A 20,781-nucleotide genomic window follows, 5' to 3' on the forward strand; every position below is an offset into this window, starting at 1 on the left:
TGAAACATCCTCAGCAACTGCCTAAAAGCTCTGAGAGAAGGCTGCTACCACTGGCACCATGACCATGCGATTAAAGTAGTGGCAAAAAATATCTCCTCGGCCATTAACAACAGTAAGCACCTCCGTCAACCCAGAAAGCCCAAAGACTTGGGCAAAACTGGAGACCAACCACAGCTTCAGCCCAGATCACCAGCAGGCTTGCCTGCCATGGTGTGTGTGTGTGGTAACTGAAAGTCTTGGCAAGCAATTAAAGGTCCCCGATTTCATCACATCATCAGCCCCGAGGCCCAGCGTGGCCATTCTGTCAGAAACCACGAAGCAGGTGGTCATGGTAGAACTGACAATGCCTTGAGAAGACTGGATTGAGGGAGCATTCAAACGCAAGATGGAAAAATACTAGGAGCTGGTGTAGCAGTGTCAGAGACAGTGGTGGAGGGTACGTTGTGAGCCTATAGAGGAGGGGTGTAGGGGTTCTGCTGGCTGCTTGCTCTACAGAACCTACTCTCTCCTTGGTATTATAGGGTCTTCAAATAGAAGAGCCATCAGGCCCATCACAGAGACTGCTTACTGAGCCTCCAGATGGCTATGGATCAAGAGGTGTGACTCATGGACCAATGCTGCTGGGACACAAACCAGGGCCTGATGAACCCTGGCTGGGTAGCCTGGATGAGGATGTCTGATGTTGAAAGACCTGAAACACTTGATGACCCCAGGTTACATCACTGATCATGTGCCCCAGTATTTCCTAGGATGTATCTCAGCATCAGGGATTAAAGTCATTATTGCATCCCATCACCAATGTGGCATACAAGTCTCATATGAATGTAGCTGAACAACAAACTGATTGAGTCACACAGCTTTCACTATTATTGATTATGTTATTTCTTAGGATCCAGCATCCACTTTGCTTTTTAGTTAGGCTTGGTCTGTGGAGCGTTTTACTAAGTACAATTACACCATTTTTAAAGCAAATTTTCACAAGTGCTTTTTGTTGTTTTCGTTTCTGTGTAGTGAAATCAAAGCCCAACCGTTGCAATCACTCACACTCTGCAACCAAGTTCAAATGAATCATTTCTTAGTCATCACTAGCCAAGTTCTTTTCTCGAGTAAGTGAAACATCAGTAGCACTGGAGGGTTAACAGCTGCTTCAAACCCTTTTTGATTAAGAAGAGGAAGAGACTGGAAGGCAGACTTGTATTCATATGGTACCTTTCACAACTTTAGGTCAACTTACCTTTCAGACAACAAAATACCTCTTAATTAAGGTCACTGATGCAAAGTACATAAAATGCTGTGGTACATTTATGGACAGTAAAGACCAGAAAGTAATAATGATGCTGATTGAGGAATAAAGATGTGAAATCACAGGGGGGAGGGGGTGGAATTTCCCTATTCTTCATTAAAATAATGCTGTAAGGCACTATGACTTGGTCTTCATGGAAATGGGACTGTTTGGCATCTCATTTTAACTAGTTTGGCAACCTAGATTATTACACACAAATCTGGAGTGGAACATGAATCCATAACTTTCTACTTCAGAAACAAGACTGCAATAACCCTTAGCTAGTTTTCAGTTAAATATGGTACAAGGAGACTATCAACTTCCAAATGAAGGTTAAGCAAAACCATGGAAAGCAGAAATATTCAGGAATTTTGGGAAAAACTGTAGCAACATCTTGGAGTTGGTACAAACATACTAAATCAGGTGACCTCCTACGCTTTATGATTCATCTGCAAAGGTGATGGAATGCAAAGGATGTGAAATTAACATTTTGGCTGTAAAGAACATCAGTGGAACAAATTCATGTAATCCTGCAAACACCCACCAACCAAAACACAGAAATATAGAAAATAGGTGCAGGAGTAGGCCATTCGGCCCTTTGAGCCTGCACCGCCATTCAGTATGATCATGGCTGATCATCCAACTCAGAACCCTGTACCTGCCTTCTCTCCAATACTCCAGGCATGGTCTCACCAAGGCCTTGTACAACTGCAGTAGTACCTCCCTGCTCCTGTACTCGAATCCTCTTGCTATGAATGCCAGCATACCATTCGCCTTTTTCACCGCCTGCTGTACCTGCATGCCCACTTTCAATGACTGGTGTACAATGACACCCAGGTCTCATTGCACCTCCCCTTTTCCTAATCCGCCACCATTCAGATAATAATCTGTTTTCCTGTTCTTGCCACCAAAGTGGATAAACTCACATTTATCCACATTAAGTTGCATCTGCCATGAATTTGCCCACTCACCTAACCTATCCAAGTCATCCTGCATCCTCTTAGCATCCTCCTCACAGCTAACACTGCCGCCCAGCTTCGTGTCATCCGCAAACTTGGAGATGCTGCATTTAATTCCCTCGCCTAAGTCATTAATATATATTGTAAACTGGGGTCCCAACACTGAGCCTTGCGGTACCCCACTAGTCACTGCCTGCCATTCTGAAAAGGTCCCGTTTATTCCCACTCTTTGCTTCCTGTCTGCCAACCAGTTCTCTATCCACATCAATACCATACCCCCAATACTGTGTGCTTTAAGTTTGCACACTAATCTCCTGTGTGGGACCTTGTCAAAAGCCTTTTGAAAATCCAAATATACCACATCCACTGGTTCTCCCCTATCCACTCTACTAGTTACATCCTCAAAAAATTCTATGAGATTCGTCAGACATGATTTTCCTTTCACAAATCCATGCTGACTTTGTCCAATGATTTCACTGCTTTCCAAATGTGCTGTTATCACATCTTTGATAACTGACTCCAGCAGTTTCCCCACCACCGATGTCAGGCTTACTGGTCTATAATTCCCCGATTTCTCTCCCCCTCCTTTTTTAAAGAGCTGGGTTACATTAGCCACCCTCCAATCCTCAGGAACTAAACCAGAATCTAAAGAGCTTTGAAAAATTATCACTAATGCATCCACTATTTCTTGTGCTACTTCCTTAAGCACTCTGGGATGCAGACCATCAGGCCCTGGGGATTTATCTGCCTTTAATCCTTTCAATTTACCTAACACCACTTCCCTACTAACATGCATTTCCTTCATTTCCTCCATCTCACTAGACCCTCGGTCCCCTACTATTTCCGGAAGATTATTTATGTTCTCCTTAGTGAAGACAGAACCAAAGTAGTTATTCAATTGGTCTGCCATGTCCTTGTTCCCCATGATCAATTCACCTGCTTCTGACTGTAAGGGACCTACATTTGTCTGAACCAATCTTTTTCTTTTCACATATCTATAAAAGCTTTTACAGTCAGTTTTTATGTTCCCTGCCAGCTTTCTCTCAATCTTTTTTCCCCTTCCTAATTCAGCCCTTTGTCTTCCTCTGCTGGACTCTGAATTTCTGCCAGTCCTCAGGTGTGCTGCTTTTTCTGGCTAATTTGTATGTTTCTTCTTTGGAATTGATACTATCCCTAATTTCCCTTGTCAGTCACAGGTGCACTACCTTCCCTGGTTTATTCTTTTGCCAAACTGGGATGAACAATTGTAGATCATCCATGCGATCTTTAAATGCTTGCCATTGCACATCCACCGTCAACCCTTTAAGTAACATTTGCCAGTATTTACGTCTCATACCTTCAAAGTTACCCTTCTTTAAGTTCAGAACCTTTGTTACTGAACTAACTATATCACACTCCATCTTAATGAAGAATTCCACCATATTATGATCACTCTTACCCAAGGGGCCTCGCATGACAAGATTGCTAACTAACTCTTCTTCATTGCTCAATACCCAGTCTAGAATGGCCTACTTTCTAGTTGGTTCCTCGACATGCTGGTTCAGAAAACTATCCCACATACATTCCAAGAAATCCTCTTCCTCAGCACCCTTACCAATTTGGTTCACCCAATCTATATGTAGATTGAAGTCACCCATTATAACTGCTGTTCCTTTATTGCACGCAAAAGTAAACCGAAGAGTCAACAGAAGGCAACAAAGTGCAAGTGTGTAGAGAACTGAAAATCTAAGTGGCCACAAGAAAAGGGAAGCTAACAATGAGAACAACATATCTATAAATTGACACAAATTGTTCAGCACTATGTTAGAACGATTTTTAAGTTTAGCGCATTGTGGGCTGAAGGGCCTGAATTGTGCTGTAGGTTTTCGATGTTTCTACATACGGCAGATAATTTCGGCCACTAGTCTTCACATCTGAATACGGATTGTGGATTTGATTTTAATGCAGCTCCGAACAATAGGTTCACAGACCAGGAAACAGGCACCTAGCTGATGTCTGCATATGCACGAGTCCAATCAACATTACACTGCATGGATAAGAGAGTGATTGATATTTGTTTTGCTGCGACGGTGGGAAGACTGGAAATATGGATTTGTTTGAATTGTCCTGAATTTTCTTTGATCAGCAGCACATAAAATGTGTGTAGTGCTGGGCATAGGCAGATATTTGGGAAGTTGTTGGAAAAGATCGTTAGGGATGAGATTACTTGAAGGCACATGACAAGATAGGCCAAGCCAGCATTGTTTCCCTAAAAGGAAAATCCTGCCTGACTAACCTACTGCAATTTTTTGTTTGAGGAAATTACAAGCAGGGTAGACAAAGGAGATGCAGTAGATGTGGTGTTCTTGGATTTTCAGAAGTCTTTTGACAAGGTGCTGCACATGAGGCTGCTTAGCAAGATAAGAGCCCATGGAATTATAGGGGAGTTACTAGCATGGATGGGGCATTGGCTGATCAGCAGAAAATGGAGAATGGGAATAAAGGGATCCTATTCTGGCTGGCTGCCGGTTACCAGTGGAGTTCCACAGGAGTCGGTGCAGGGACAGCCGCTTTTTACGATGTATGTCAATGATTTGGACTATGGGATTAATGAATTTGTGGCTAAATTTGCTGATGATACAAAGATAGGTGGAGAAGCGGGTAGTGCTGAGGAGACAGACAGCCTGCAGAGAGACTTAGATAGTTTAGGAGAATAGGCAAAGAAGTGGCAAATGAAATACTATGCTGTAAAGTGTATAGTCATGCACTTTGGTGGAAGAAATAAACAGGCAGACTGTTATTTAGATGGGGAGAGAATTCAAAATGCAGAGGTGCAAAGGGACTTGGGAGTCCTTGTGCAGGATGCCCTGAAGGTTAACCTCCAGGTTGAGTCGGTGGAACAGAAGGTAAATGCAATGTTGGCATTCATTTCTAGAGGTATAGAATATAAGAGCAGAGATGTAATGCTGAGGCTCTATAAGGTACTTGTGAGACTACACTTGGAGTATTGTGTTCATTTTTGGACTCCTTATTTTACAAAGGATATACTGACATTGGAGAGGGTTCAGAGAAGATTCACGAGAATAATTCCAGGAATGAAAGGGTTACCATATGAGGAATGTCTGGCAGCTCTTGGGCTGTATTCCCTGGAGTTCAGGAGAATGAGAGGCGGATCTCATTGAAACATTCCAAATGTTAAAAGGCCTGAACAGATTAGATATGGGGAAGTTATTTCCCATGGTAGGGGAGTCGAGGACTAGAGAGCACAACTTCAGGATTGAAGGACCTCCATTTAGAACTGAAAGTGGAGAACTTACTTTAGTCAGAGGGTGGTAACTCTGTGGAATTTGTTGCCATGAGCAGCTGTGGAGGCCAACTCATTGGGTGCACTTAAGACAGAGATAGATAAATTCTTGATTAGCCAGGGCATCAAAGGGTATGGGGAGAAGGCAGGGGAGTGGGCATGACTGGAAGAAATGGATCAGCCCATTATTGAATGGCAGAGCAGACTCGATGAGCCGAATGGCCTACTTCTGCTCCTGTCATATGGTCTTATGTTTCAACCGAAAGTATCGCTCTATGTTGCCTGCTGCTTCTTGTTTTGTGGAATAAAGCTGCTTCATATCTGCCAGTACTTTTCTCCAGTGACTTCATCCACGCAACAACAATCTATTATGCAGTTTTAAAGAAACTTGGATTTTTATCAATCTACCACTAGAAATGCTGAAAACGTATGATTTGAGTAAACTAAATGCAGCTGTGCACCCGTGATTAGAAAACATTGAAATAATCAAAATTTGGGCCAGTTCTATGGTGAGCCCATCAGCTACCCAAGTTTGCAACCAATGCTTCTGGCAATTGTTAGGCTTGACATAAATCAATTAAAATACAACCAAACAATTTCAAAGCTTTTATATTTTGCATTTCTGACGAAGGTACTGCTTGCATTTGGATCAGGTTTCCACTTTAGGAAATCAGCCAAACTGCCTACAGGTTTTCAAACCAACTCATTAAATCTATGGGTGGGACAGGCAAGAAGAGGAGGGAGACAGTGACAACTCCTATATCCCAGTACTTGGAGTCAGAATAATACAACAAAAACAGGCCCTTCAGCCCAACTGGCCCATGCTGACCACAGCAAACCCTTTGCAAGTTTCAGTTGCCTGTGTTTGGCCAGAAGCCCCCCCAACCGCACCATGTACCTATTCAAATGTCTCCTTAATGATACAGTTGTACCCGCCATGGTCAACTATTCTGCCAGCTCATTCCAGGTATTCATTGCCCTCTGTACCAGGAAGGCTATCTCCCTGGTCTCTTAAATCTCTTTCTCTTATTTTGTATCCAAGTCCTCTAGTTTTGGACTACCCAATCATGGGGGAAAAATATGACCGTTCATCTCATCCAAACCCCTTTGTTCTCCTGTGGTCCACCTCCCACTATAATTCAGGCCCTCTAGTCAAAGCAGCATCCTTGTAAATCTCTTCTGAACCCTCTCCAGCTTGCCAACATCTTTCCTATAAGAGGAAACAAAGACTGTATACAATATTACTTGTGCAGCCTCACCACAACCTATAAAATTACCACATAATGTCCCTGCTCCTAAACTCAATGCACTGCAAAGTCCAGCACATCGAATACTTTCTTCAACACCATGTCTATTTGCACAGCGGTTTTCTGTAAACTGGGCACTTGCATGCCCAGTTCCCTCTGTTCCATAACACTCATCAGTCTCCTACCATTCACATATAGGTCTCTGGTTTGCCTGTCCAATATGCATCATCTTACACTTCTCCAAGTTGTAATTCATTTGCCATAGCTCAACCCATCTCCATAACTGATCAAGGTCTCTTTTCAATTCATTGTAACCTGCTTCACTGTCAATAAGACTCACGAATTCAGCATCATCAGCCAACTTGCTAATCACACCATGAACACTCACATCAGGATCATTTACATCAATAACAAAATAGAGGTCCCAACACTAACCCCTGGGGCATACCACGCGTCATAGGCTTCCAGACAAAGAATCAATTTTCAGTCATCACCCACTGCTTCCCATCATCGAGCCAATTTTGAATCCACCTCACAAACACTTCCGAATTCCATGGAACAACTTTCCAGATCAACCGTCCACACAGGACCGCGTTTAAAAAAACCTTACTCAAAACCATACAGACAATATCCACAACCCTATCTTAATCTATCTCCTTTGTTACCTTTTCTAAAGCTCCAAAAGATTCTCCAGAGATGACCGACACACACACACAAACCATCTAATTAGTCCTAAGCAGGCCTTGACTATCGAAGTGATCTCATTTCTCAGAATTCTCTCCAGCTATTTCCCTACGAAGGTCGAGTTCACCAGCCTGCCATTCCCTGCCCTGTCCTTGCTACCCTCGAACAATGGAACACTATTAGCCACTCTCAAGTCTTCTGAAACTTTGCCAATGGCTAACGACAAAGCAAATCTCTACAAGGGGCTCTACGATTTATTTGTTCAACGGCCTCCAGTAAGGTCCATGGAAAATGCAATTTAAAGATAATGAATTTACATAACATCTTAGCAAATTCTCAAAACATCTCCAACTTTACTTTCAATTACTTTGAAACATTGTCATTGTACTTTTCAGGAAAGTCCCAAGAACTGAGGTCGCACACCTGAGACCCTCAGTTTGTCGGGATCAACAATGGGTATTGTGTCCTAGCTGTCCAAGTGATATGCAAGCCAGTACAGTACAATACGGACACTATTACCCATGCAGCAGGTTCCCCTCTCCATACAGCAGATGAATCCTAAAGAACACCAGAGACTGATATAGTTTGGCACAGGAGTTACCAGTCAGCGTTGAACTCACAGTAGGACTGCCTAACTGCCTTAGGGATCCCAGCTTTCAATTCCCACCCCCCCCCCTCCCCTGCAGGGTTTACTCCCAAAGGCCTTTCCCATGAGTGGGTATAGCCACAAGGCAGCAGAGATTTGAGATTAGAGTTTTCCTTCTCCTAGCTGAACTGCAAACCACCGGATGACAAACCCTATCTGCCTAAAGTGACTGGTTTCAAGGTGCCAGTAACCTGCCTTTGCCCCTTCTCCTGTCAATAGAAACAGTTCCGCCAGGCTGAGTACCTTTGCCACATGTGAAGGCCAAGAGCTGAACTTGGTTGTCAGTTGCTATTTGAGACGCATGCCATTGGAAGCATTTAATAGGTAGTGGGAGTTCATCCCCAAAGTCTCCCCCGGCTATGACAACCTTAAGGAACCAGATCCCACAAACGAAAAAAAATTAAGCTGTCAGATAATCTGGTTTGGTTGTTATGGTTAAGAGGAAAATGTTTGCATGGAGTGAAAAGAGAAGTCACTCTCCCTCTCCTACAGGGGCAAGCACTTTATTTTAAAGCCTCCCAACACAATCCATGAAAAATTAAAACTTGATCTCCAAATGTCCATCGACATCTTCAAGAATGGGAAGGTGTCCATCCAGATCATAGAAACACTAAAACAAAATAAGCAGTTTGGTCCCTGAGTGTTCTGAAACCTTCCAAATAAACACCTTTCCTCAATCCCAATCTCACTTTGGTTACCAAAAATACAAAAGTTTAAGACAAAATTGACCATGCATCAATTGTCATTTGTAGAAAAATGTTACAGGCGTCTATTATTTACAGCTTTCTTTTCCTCAGTTCACAATCAGGCCAAGCTTGTGAACTAGCTAATCAAGTTTGTTTCCCTTAAAATCTCAAAACCTTCAACCAAAGAACAACTTACTTAACAGATACCATAACCCGCAATTGAATAATCTTTCATTGTACGCTCATGTATACCTACATTGGACCAAAGTCAATAACGTTATTTTTTGCAAGTTGCCCAGAACTGCTCTCGATATTCAAGTGTGGTATAACCAGGGCTCTGTGTAGCTGCATCACATCTTCTACACCTTACATACTGGTGCTGTCAATAAAGGTTGAAAGTCATTTCGATTAGTTTCTCTTCCAGTCCGTGATATTTCCAGGATTTCCTTCGACCTGTAATTTTGAGCTCCTTGCCAATTTTTCACTCTGCCATTTTAATGGCAGATACCCATGTGGACAACACACACTTTCTACATTGAAACTAAGTTTTTCTTTCACTCAAGACAATATTTGTAATTTATCATCTATTCTGCTTGTAGCAGCAACAATTCTTGTGCCATGGACATGATATATATCCCACTAATCAGTCATAAACCAAAAATAGCAAACAGCAACGATCTCAACATTAATTTTTTTTTACAAAGCACCATAAATTATTTACTGCCAATCTGAGAACCTATCTCATCCCCTGCCTCTTGGACAATTTCCTAGCCGGGTTAATAATTTACCTCCAGTTGCACCGATTTAACTTGAGCCAACACTTAGGTGATAGACTTTGCCAAAAATCTTCTTCCCTCTCACACCTTTCTGAAATATGGAAGTTATTTGCAATTTTCTACTCTAGGAAAGACATTCTTAGAAAGGAGAGGTTGGGGAAATTATAGTAAGTTCATCTGCTGCATATTCTACATAATCTTGAGTCAGAAACCATTTGTTACCAGGTCCTTTAGTACAATTAATTTCTACAAAAATATTTTGGTTATGTTAATTTTAGCAAGCTCCCAACTCCATACTTGTTTCCTATCTTAATCATGTAACATGATTGTAACTACATTTTGTTAATTTTGAACAGCTCTTCAAGCTGATTTTCCTCATTCCTTTCCAAAGCCTGGTTTTTTAAGTTTTAACAGGACAAAAATTTGAAAAATTGTAATGTAGAAAAACATCTAGTTACCAATATTAGAAGGAAGAATGAACAACTGATTTAACTTGAGAATATATAATGTTGCAACACAAGGAAATATGGGGGAGGGAGGGGAGGTACATCCAACACAAAGTTATTGTATGCAGGTACACGAGGTATGCTGTTGGTCTTCACAGCTGGAAATTTCATCTTCATATTTAAGGAAGGATGTACACACATTGAAGGTAGCATAGAACTTTCACTAGATTGATTCCTGGGATAAACAAAGTGACATACAAAGACTGAACATGTTGGGCTTATGCTCAGAATTTCAAAGAATAAGAAGTGATTTTACTGAAACTGACAAATTATTAGAGTGGAAACGAAGAATGCTTTCTAAGTGAAGTTAACTAAAAAAAGGGGACAGAGTTATAGAACTAGAGGTCACCCATTTCAGATGGAAATGAGAAGGAACTTCTCTCAGAGATCTGCAGCTCTTTGGAATTTGCTACTCAGATAACTGAGGTGACAAAGTTACTGAATATATTCAAGAGAATTACCAACAGGCATTTAAATTTCAAGGGAATTAAAGGACATGAGAAAAATGGTATTCAGGCCAAGACTGGATCAGCTTTCAGCTTAATGAATCACAGAGTAATCTCAGGCGGTCAAATGCAGCCCAATTTCTTTGTTTTATGTTTTTCAAAAAAAAAAGTTTTCCTATCCACTTTATATTGTTCTTTACCTCTACTTGTACAAGACCTCCTTTCTTTTCCTGAACTTAAAACTATAAACTGGTTTTATATCTGCTTTTTTTCCCCCTTTAAAACAAACATCTTCTGCTGCTCTCACATAGATTTTAGCCATCAGACTTTCCCTCTGAAACAGGACAAAGTTCTGTTGAATTCAAAACATTTGCAGTTACCTTCTTTTCCCTATATTCAACCATGATGTACGTAATTAACAAACCCAGTTCAAAGGGCTGATTCCTCTTCCCATGTTTAAATAATGATTGTCATTGGCTTTTTTTTTTGAAGTGCAGGAAAACAACTCCTTATTATATTACATTAGACAGTATTTCCAACATGCAACACTTCTTTCAAGCAGCAGCAATGCATTAACAAGATCCAGACAAGGCTGACAAAGCAGTGTGTTGACAAAATTGTTGCCAAAAACACAAAGGTCAAACAACCAAAAATCAGATTCAGCAAGAGGATGTTCAATTTGGCCAATCCCATCATGGCACAACAACCAGGACCCTTTGTACAAGAGGTCAGTCTGATGATTCAGGAAGCACTTAATTCAACTCCTGAAGAATCCCAGACCACTTCGACTTAGGTAACAGAGAGGAATACTACAAACAGCTGGAAAGATACTCAAATATGCCCCATTTTTTTTAAATGATGTATTTTAATAAACTGATGAAGAAAACATAAATAAACTTCTGACCTTCAAGTAAAGAATGCAGTATCTGGCCAACAATAATCTGGACCTCAGCCTCTGCAGGATAGCCATTTTATATGCAAGCTTTGCCCATATGCTGCAATCTGTGAGTGAGGTTGAGATGATTTTGTTTTGGTGAAGAGCTGATGAGGTCAAGTTCCCCATTCCTCCTGCCTTTGAACTCCACTCCTGCAGAGGAGGATTGCTGGAGGCAAGGTGCCGTATTGCCACGTGGAAGACAGCGGACAGTCACTTGAATCCAGTATGCAGTGGGATTGGGAATCAGGCATCATGTACAGCAGATTTAGAACATCATTTAATTTGTAATTTTTAAAATGCTATATTTTCTAAAGCAGACAGAGAGCACAATCCTTTAGGAAAAACACGTGATTTTGTTTTAACAGCAAGTACATAATCTAGTCAACATTTTACTTAACTAATGCTTTATATGTAATAAGGTCATTTGGGGTCAACAAATCAAAGTATTTCTATTAACTCAAACAACAGGAATTCTGCAGATGCTGGAAATTCAAGCAACACACATAAAAGTTGCTGGTGAACGCAGCAGGCCAGGCAGCAGGTCAGGTCCTGACGAAGGGTCTCGGCCTGAAACGTCGACTCCACCTCTTCCTGGAGGTGCTGCCTGGCCTGCTGCATTGACCAGCAACTTTTATGTGTATTTCTATTAACCAACCTTTTTCTGAAAACTCAAAGTACAGTAAACTGAAGCAGAAGACAAGGCAACCTTTCGGTTTCTGTTGAAAATGCTTTATCATTAGTGTTTCATTTCCTATCACTTGCTTACACAATTCCACATACATTCACATTCAGTTAAATGTAATAGTTTAGGAAGTCAGTTTTATTTCCTCCCTTCTGTTTATTCAGTTCCATTTTGAACAGCCTCTTCAATCCTTCACCTACTCTTATATTTATTTCAACCTTCCCTTGTCCAATTCCACTTTGATGCACTGAAATACATTTCCTAACTTTGCCTTCAACCCTCAGCTTGCAAAGAGATGAAGAAAACAAACTTCCTTCCCATCACACTCTCTACAGTTTTTATCAACCACCACAAAATACATCCTCATAGTACTCCCAGCACCATGTACAGAAGTTGTCCTCCAGTTCCTGGCACTATTCCTGCTCTCCCCAACTGTAACCTCCCTGCGCCCCAAGCTGGATCCATCCATCAAATGCCAGCTCTTGCTGGTTATCTGAACTCCTTCGGTCCAGATGAAGGGTGTTCACCCAAAACGTCAACTGCCCATTTCCCTCCATAGTTACTGCCTGACCCGCTGGGTTCTTTCAGTGTTTTGTACATTACTCTGTCAACAATCCTCCTTTCTCTACTAAGTATCCTGTCCTCTCTCGCCTCAGCACTCCTGTGTCCCATTCCTCCAGTGACAAATACTCGTCAACAGTCCTCCCCAATACTGTAATTCAATTCTCGTCTTCAACCCGTTCCATCAAACTGGGGTCTTTGGCACCCTTGACTCCACATCATCACGACTATCCCGAATCATTCCCATAATACAGCTGCCTGCACACAGCCACTAACATCGCATATCACAACCTCCCCCATTATTGCCCCTACTCTCCAGCCCTCCTCATTCTCTACTTACAGGTTAGTCCCCCAAACTTCAGGCCTTAGTCCCCCATATCCCGCTGTAACTACCCAATTCAGATTTGCCCCTCCACCCCCGCCTGCCGCGCTCTCCCTCTTTACCTCTCCCCACTATCCAGCTCCCTCACAATTCCAGCCCCAGTCCCACTCACCACTGACTCCCAATGCCGCTCCCCCTCTTCCCGCCAGCCCTACCACCAACCTGTCCTCACTGACGCTGATAACCCCATCTTCCTTGGGGATGATGGCTGCCATGTTCACTACATCCTGAGAGCCCTCGATCTTGCTGAGCAGCACAGGCCTGCGGGTTAGCGCCTTCGACTTGTACTCCGCCGCCATGGTGATGCTACTCACCGCCCTCCGAACAGTCCCCACTGCGCAGACTCAAGAGTCGGCGGCGCAGTTCAGCACGAAAATCAATCCGGCGAGTTCAACGTAGTAATGTTTCCCCTAGAAATAGAGGAATCACAGTCTGTTAAACTCAGAATCCAGTCAATCTACGGACCCTATTTTATCTTCTATTTAGAAATAAAGACTTTTTTTGTGATTTAAATATGCCACCTACACTGACACAGAAAGTCGCCATTTGACCCATACAGGCATTCGGGGGAACGATTCCCATTAGTTCAATGCCCCTCATTATTTCCCTGTGTCCCTGTAAATTTTTCGGTCACACTACACAAAGGATTAAGTTGCTGTCGAGAGTTAACTACCAGCACAAGCACTCTGGAGCTGTGAGGCGTGTTGTGGTATGTTCTCTGTACTATACCCCCCGTAGCCCAAACAGCAAATGAAATGCATTGCTGAATACCAAGGGATAGACTACTTGTAAGATCTAACTTATTTTCCCAACCTAGATAAGTGGAGATATCCAGGGGCAATCGAAATATCAGACTTGAGGTTTTAGTCTCATAATAACATCAAAAGAGGCTGTTTGACCTATCAGGTTCCAGGGGAGCAATCTCATTAATCTAATCTCCAATCCCTATTTTCCCGTTATTCCTGCAATTTTTTCCTCGAATTCAAATTTGTTAATGTAATTTCCCGTACACAAGTGTAAAGGACAATGAAATTACTGATAGCCATCTTCACACTCTGTGAGGAGCCCCATGGCAATAATGGAAACTTCTGCTTCCCATTTCTCCAGCTCTATTATGTATTCGTTTTAATAATAATTTCCTCCACAACAGTATTTCTGATTTGTTTTCCTTTATACTTAACAATTGATTTCCCAGCACTGGTGGGAATCTTAATCACATCCAAATTATTTCCAGAATTTGACCATTTGACCACCAAGACTGCAAAGATAGGGTTTCCCTTTTTCCTCACTTTACATGCCACACTTTCATAATTAACATATCATCATATAACAGCTCCACTGTGATTCCAGAAACAAGCATGTCTTCCCCTTGCTCCCCACTTCACATTATGTGGTGACTGTTCCCTTCATGATTCTCTGCCACATCCACACCCCTTATTGTACAATACCTGCTTTTGATATTTTCCCTTCCTACCATGAAGGGTTTTGATGCAACAGTTCACCCGTACTTCAGGTTGACTGAATTGATATCAGTGTTACCATGCAGTCACATCTACCTTGCGGAAACCAAATGCAGATTGGGTGATTGCTTGCAGAACAACTCACATTAATTTTCTAACCCACACCCAACCTGCTGCCTCTATCTTTGGCCTTTGACATAAAGCCAAAAGAACAGTGTTTCATCTGCCAACTGCACATATTACAACTCCCACTGCGCTTAGGGAAAACCAGAAAATGAGGTTGTGTCAGAACTGATCAGTTACCTGCAATAATTTAGTTTGTTTAATATGTCTTATTTACCAGGCTGCAGCAAAATTCCCTGCATACATGAAGCTCATAAAGTAAACTGTATACAAGTAAAAATAAACATATAAGTACAGCAATGTGCACAAATATTAAAATGGTCCAAAGATTGTAGTGCAGTCAAAGTTACAGTCGAATTTATTGTCGTATGCCCAAGTACATGAATGCACATGCGCACTGAAAAACCTTGTTGCAGCAGCATCATATAAGCAGTATTCACAAGAAAAGCATACATTAAACATAACTTGTATATAATGTTACAAGAACAGAAGAATGTCCATTTTAGAGCAACGTGGTGATAGATTTGCTAAGCTGTTGTAATTAGGGTTTTAATGGTTTTTCCAAAAACTGAATGGTTGAAGCGAAGAAGTTGTTCTTGAACCTGGTAGTATTCACTTCTGTGCCTCCTGCCCGATGGTAGTCGCAGGAAAATGGCAAAGAGTGGAGATCTTTAATGATGCATGTTGCCTTGAGGCAATGCATCCTGCAGATACTACCAATGGTGCGAAGTATGTGCTTGCGATGTTCTGAGCGAAGTCCACTACTCTCGACAGCTTCTTACATTCCTACACATTCAAATTGCCATACCAGACTGTGATACAACCAGTCAGGATACATTCAACCAGCACTTTTGCAAAGTTTGTTTGTATGTTCAGTGGCAAGCCAAACATCCTTGATCCCCGAAGAGAGCAAAGATGATGACATACATTCCCCGTGATCTCACTTGAGGTAATGCAAAATGAAATCCTGAAGTGACAACCAAGAGGCATTGAGTTAGTAGTACTACGGCAACACCACCAGGAAGGGAATGTGAAGGAAACGATTACTTGCGACGTTTGAAAGAAGTGGGGAAGAAGCTGTTCTTAAATCTGTGATCTTAAACTCCTATATCTTCTCCCAGAAAGGAGAAGAGAGAAAGGGAATGGCCAGGATGGCAGGCATCCTCAACAATATTATCAGACTACTGTACTTTCTATAGCTCATCTGTAGATCTTTGAGAGAGTCCTCAATGACATGCTAAATCTTTTCAGGTGCTGAACAAAGTAAATACACTGCAGCACTTTCTTGCTCACCACATCAGTGAGGTAACTGGTAGAAACAACAAATTTCACAACTTACTGTATGTCGGTGACAGTAAAACCTACCTCTGATTCTGTTTCTGAACCTGAAGCTGTCGACCATCTCTACAGTAGTTTCGTTGAAGAGACAATGCTTACTCCAATTTTCTCTCCTCCACAGATGCTTGTTGATTTAGATTAGATTAGATTATTTGCTGAGCATTTCCCAAATTATTTCAGATTTTTAGCAACTAGGGACATGTGGCACATGTGGCAGGGTATACAAACCATAACAGATTACAAGTCCACCCTGCACGTCAACAATGACATCTCCCTTCCTGACAGGCTGAATGCTTTCTGTGCACAATTTAATGCAATGAATGATGTGACATTGAGGCAAGCCCCCCTCTCCTCTGAAGCCAGGGTAAACCCATGCAAAGCTGTGAGGCCAGACCACGAACCTGGCCAAGTGCTGAGGCATTGTGCGGGTCAACTAACAGAGGTCTTAACAGACATCTTTACCATCTCTTTACAACAGTCTACTGTTCCTGCAGGCTTCAAGGCAGCCATCACCATTCCAGTGCCCAAGAGAGCAACGTTAACTGGCCTAAATGATTACTGCCCAGTGGCACTGACTTCAACAATCATGAAGTGCTTTGAGTGGCTGGTAATTGATCATATAAAGTCCCGCCTTCCAGCTACATTGGACATTTTCCTGTTCGCCTACTGATCGAACTGGGCCACTGTTGATGTCAGTGGAAGTTGTGTTCCTTCTTCAACGAAAGGGGCTTCCCTTCCTCCATCATCAACGCTGCCCTCAACCACATCTCATCCATTTCATGCCTGTCTGCTCTCACCCCATCCTCCTGCCAGGGATAGGATTCCTCTGGTTCTCACCTACCACCCCACAAGCCTCCACATCCAGCACATAACTCTCCGTAACTTCTGCCGTCTCCAGTGGGATCCCAACACCAAGCACATCTTTCATCTCCACCCCCCTTCACTTTCTGCTTTTCGCAGGGATCGCTCCCTATGCAACTCCTTTGTCCATTCGTCCTTCCCCACTGATCTCCCTGCTGGCACTTATCCTTGCAAGCGGAACAAGTGCTACACCTGCCCCTACATCTCCTACCTCACCACCATTCAGGACCCCAAACAGTCCTTCTAGGTGAAGTGACTCTTCACCTGTGAGTCTGTTGGGGTTGTACACTATTTCCGGTGTTCCCAGTGTGGCTTCCTGTATATCGGTGAGACCTGATGTGGATTGGGGGACCGCTTCGCCTGACAACTATGCTCCATCCTCCAGAAAAAGCTGGATCTCGCAGTGGCCACCCTTTTTAATTCCACTTCCCATTCCCATACCAATAGGTCTATCCTTGGCCTCCTCCACTGTCATGATGAGGCCACTCTCAGGTTGGAGGAACAACACCTTATATTCCATCTGGATAGACTGCAACCTGAAGGCATGAATATCGATTTCCCAAACTTCTGGTAATTGCCACCCTCCCCCTTCACCATTCCCCGTCCCCTTTTCCCTCCCTCATCTTACGTCCTTGCCCGTCCATCGCCTCACTCTGGTGCTCTGCCCCCCTTTTCTTTCGTCCATGGTTTTCTGTCCTCTTCTGTCAGACTCCCCCTTCTCCAGCCCTGTATTTCTTTCACCAATCAACTTCCCAGTTCTTTATTTCATCTCTTTCATCCCTCCCCCTTCAGTTTTTACCTTTCACTTTTGTCTTTCTCTCTCACCTTCCCCCCCCCCCACAACCTTTAAAATCTACTCCTCAGCTTTTCCTCTCTAGTCCCGCCAAAGAGTCTTGGCCCAAAACGTCGACTGTATTCTTTTTCATAGATGCTGCCTGGCCTGCTGAGTCTGAGTCCCTCCAGCATTTTGTGTGTGTTGCATATACACACACACACACACACACACACACACACACACACACACACGTGTACACATGTGTATGTATATATATATCATCATGGCTTGGCTTCACGAATGAAGATTTAGGAAGGAGGCTGCCCACGTCTGCTGCAGGCTTGCTGGTGGCTGGCGAGGCCAATACGGGACAGTCAGGCCCGGCCACAGCAGCTGCAAGGGAAATTCTGCTCTGGGTTTGGTGCTGCTGCGTCACGGTTCTTCCTCCTTCTCCTTTTGTCCTCAATGTCAGCCCTGTGTGCGTTTTCGAAGGATGAGACAGACTGGTGAATGGTGTGTCGCCAGGCCTCGCGATCAGAGGCTAGATTAGACCACTGGCGATGGTCAATGTGACAGGCACCAAGGAATTTCTTCAGAGAGTCCTTGTAACTCTTCTTCGGTGCCCCTCTTTCACGGTGGCCAGTGGAGAGTTCGCCATACAGCACAACCTTGGGCAGGCGATGATCCTCCATCCTGGAGACGTGCCCTGCCCAGCGCAGCTGCGTCTTCAACAGCATGGCCTCAACGCTGGTGACCTCTGCCTGTTCGAGGACTTCGATGTTGGTGACGAAGTTACTCCAGTGGATGTTGAGGATGGTGCGGAGGCAGCGCTGGTGGAAACGCTCAAGGAGTCATAGGTGGTGACGGTAGGTGACCCACGACTTGGAGCCGTACAGGAGGGTGGTCAGTACAACGGCTCTGTACACGCTGATCTTTGTGCCTTTCTTCAAATGCTTGTTGTTCCAGACTCTTTTGTACAGCCTGCAGAATGTGCTGTTTGCCTTTGCCAGTCTGTTGCCAACCTCTTTGTCGATCTTGGCATCTGACGAGATGGTGCACCCCAGGTAGCTGAACTGGTGGACTGTCTTCAGCTCTACCTCACCGATGGTGATGCAGGGAGGGTGGTATTCTTCCTGAGGTGCGGGCTGATGGAGAACTTCTGCCTTCTTCAAGCTGACTTCCAGTCTGAAGAGCTTGGCAGCCTCTGCGAAGCAGGATGTTATATGCTGCAGGGCTGTCTCTGTGTGGGCAACAAGGGCAGCATTGTCTGCGAAGAGTAGCTCTCAGATGAGTTGCTCCAGTGTCTTGGTGTGGGACTGTAGTCGCCTCAGGTTGAAGAGGCTGCCATCGGTGCAGTATCGGACGTAAACACCGTCCTTGTCGTCAAGGTCTTCTGTAGCCCTTTCAAGCACTATGCTGAAGAAGATGGTGAAGTGAGTCGGCACGAGGATGCAGCCTTGCTTTGCTCCGTTGCCTATTGGGAAGGGTTCTGAGAGGTTGTTGTTGTGTCTGACTTGGCCATGCTAATCTTCGTGTAGCTGGGTGACCATGCTGAGGAACTTTGCAGGGCATGCCAGTCATTCCATGATTTGCCACAGACCTTCCCTGCTCACAGTGTCGAACGCTTTGGTAAGATCGATAAACGTCACGTACAATCCCTTGTTCTGTTCCCTACATTTCTCTTGGAGCTGCCTGAGAACAAATAGCATGTTGGTGGTGCTCCTGTTGGCTCCGAAGCCACATTGGCTCTCTGGGAGGTGTTCTTCTGCAATGATGGGCACCAGTCTGTTCAGGAGTACTCTTGCGAGGATTTTTCCTGTGATAGAGAGAAGAGTTATCCCCTGGTAGTTGGAGCAGTCGGACTTTCCTCCCTTGTTCTTATTCAGGGCGATGATGACTGCATCATGGAGGTCCTGTGGTAGTTTACCTTGTTCCCAGCAGCAGACAAAGAACTCGTGGAGTTTGGTGTGTAATGCTGGGTCCCCATGCTTCCAAATCTCAGGTGGGATTCCATCAACTCCCGCTGCCTTGCCACTTTTCAGCTGCTCTATGGTCTTGATTGTCTCTTCTAGGGTTGGAATCTTGTCCAGTTCTGCTTTCTCTGGCTGTTGTGGGATGCGATGAATTGCTGAGTCTTGAACCATGCTGTTGGCGCTGAAGAGAGTCTGGAAATGTTCTGACCACCGGTTCAGGATGGATGCCTTGTCTGTGAAGAGCGCCTGACCGTCTGCACTGCGCAAGGGACTCTGGACCTGGTGCGAAGAGCCGTACTCCGCTCTCAGGGCTTCATAAAACCCTCTGTAGTCACCGGTGTCTGCACAAAGCTGAGTTCTCTTTGCGAGGTTGGTCCACCACACATTCTGAATCTCTCTAAACTTGCCCTGGAGGTTGCTGCATACAAGGCGGAAGGCTGCTTTCTTATCAGGACAAGACGGCAGAGCAAGGTGCGCCTGGTGGGAGGATCTCTTCTTTGCCAGAGAGAGAGAGAGAGAAAATAGTCATAGTCATAGCCATAGTCATACTTTATTGATCCCGAGGGAAATTTGGTTTTGTTGCAGTTGCACCAACCAAGAACAGAGTATAAAATAAAAGAAAGAAAATAAGAAAATGAGAATACTATACAATACAACTACTACACAGGCATCCAAAGCATAGTAAATTTAAATTCTAAATTGGCCCATTCAGACCTAAAGATTTAATCACTGTGGAGGATTACTTACTCTTGTGGGATAACGTCTCTTTCCTGACAAGGGGGTTCGCTTTGCTTGGCAGATGAGACTTGAGGCTGTGAAACAATCTCAGGTTCTGTGGCCTCATCCGTGTTGCAGGAGTTGATTCTGGAACTGCAGGAAGTGGTTCTGACAGCTCTGAATGCCTTTCTTCTGGATGTGTTGGCATCCCAAACGGTGCATGGCAAGCTGCTCAACCTGCTGATCTATCCCAGGCCACCAGACAAAGCTTCCAAATAATGCCTTCGTTCTGATCACGGCCAGATGACCGGCATGCACTGTAGCTCCTCTGGCATTTTACCTCTCAATTTGGATGGTACAACAATTCTGAATTCCCAAAAAGGCAACCTCCATCAAAGGAAAATTCATCTCTGCACTGCTATAAATGGGATAACTGAAGGTTCTGCCGCACATTCCA

General features: G+C 43.7%; 1 protein-coding gene across 3 annotated transcripts in view; it reads right to left on the reverse strand.

The window, feature by feature from the left end:
• wdfy2 (WD repeat and FYVE domain containing 2) overlaps positions 1-13,673 on the reverse strand; it is a 70,691-nt gene extending 57,018 nt beyond the window's left edge. For all 3 annotated transcript variants that reach the window (XR_011886355.1, XM_072260755.1, XM_072260754.1), the window contains exons 1-2: positions 13,603-13,673; positions 13,240-13,487 (exon numbers count right to left, since the gene is read on the reverse strand). Coding sequence is in view for 2 of the 3 variants with exons in the window: in XM_072260755.1 (XP_072116856.1) it covers positions 13,240-13,376 (137 nt within the window). In the remaining variant the exon portion in view is untranslated. The remainder of the gene's footprint in view (positions 1-13,239; positions 13,488-13,602) is intronic.
• Positions 13,674-20,781: the final 7,108 nt, after the last annotated feature.

The sequence above is a fragment of the Mobula birostris genome, chromosome 6 (assembly GCF_030028105.1).
Source record: "Mobula birostris isolate sMobBir1 chromosome 6, sMobBir1.hap1, whole genome shotgun sequence".
NCBI classification, from domain to species: Eukaryota; Metazoa; Chordata; class Chondrichthyes; order Myliobatiformes; family Myliobatidae; genus Mobula; species Mobula birostris.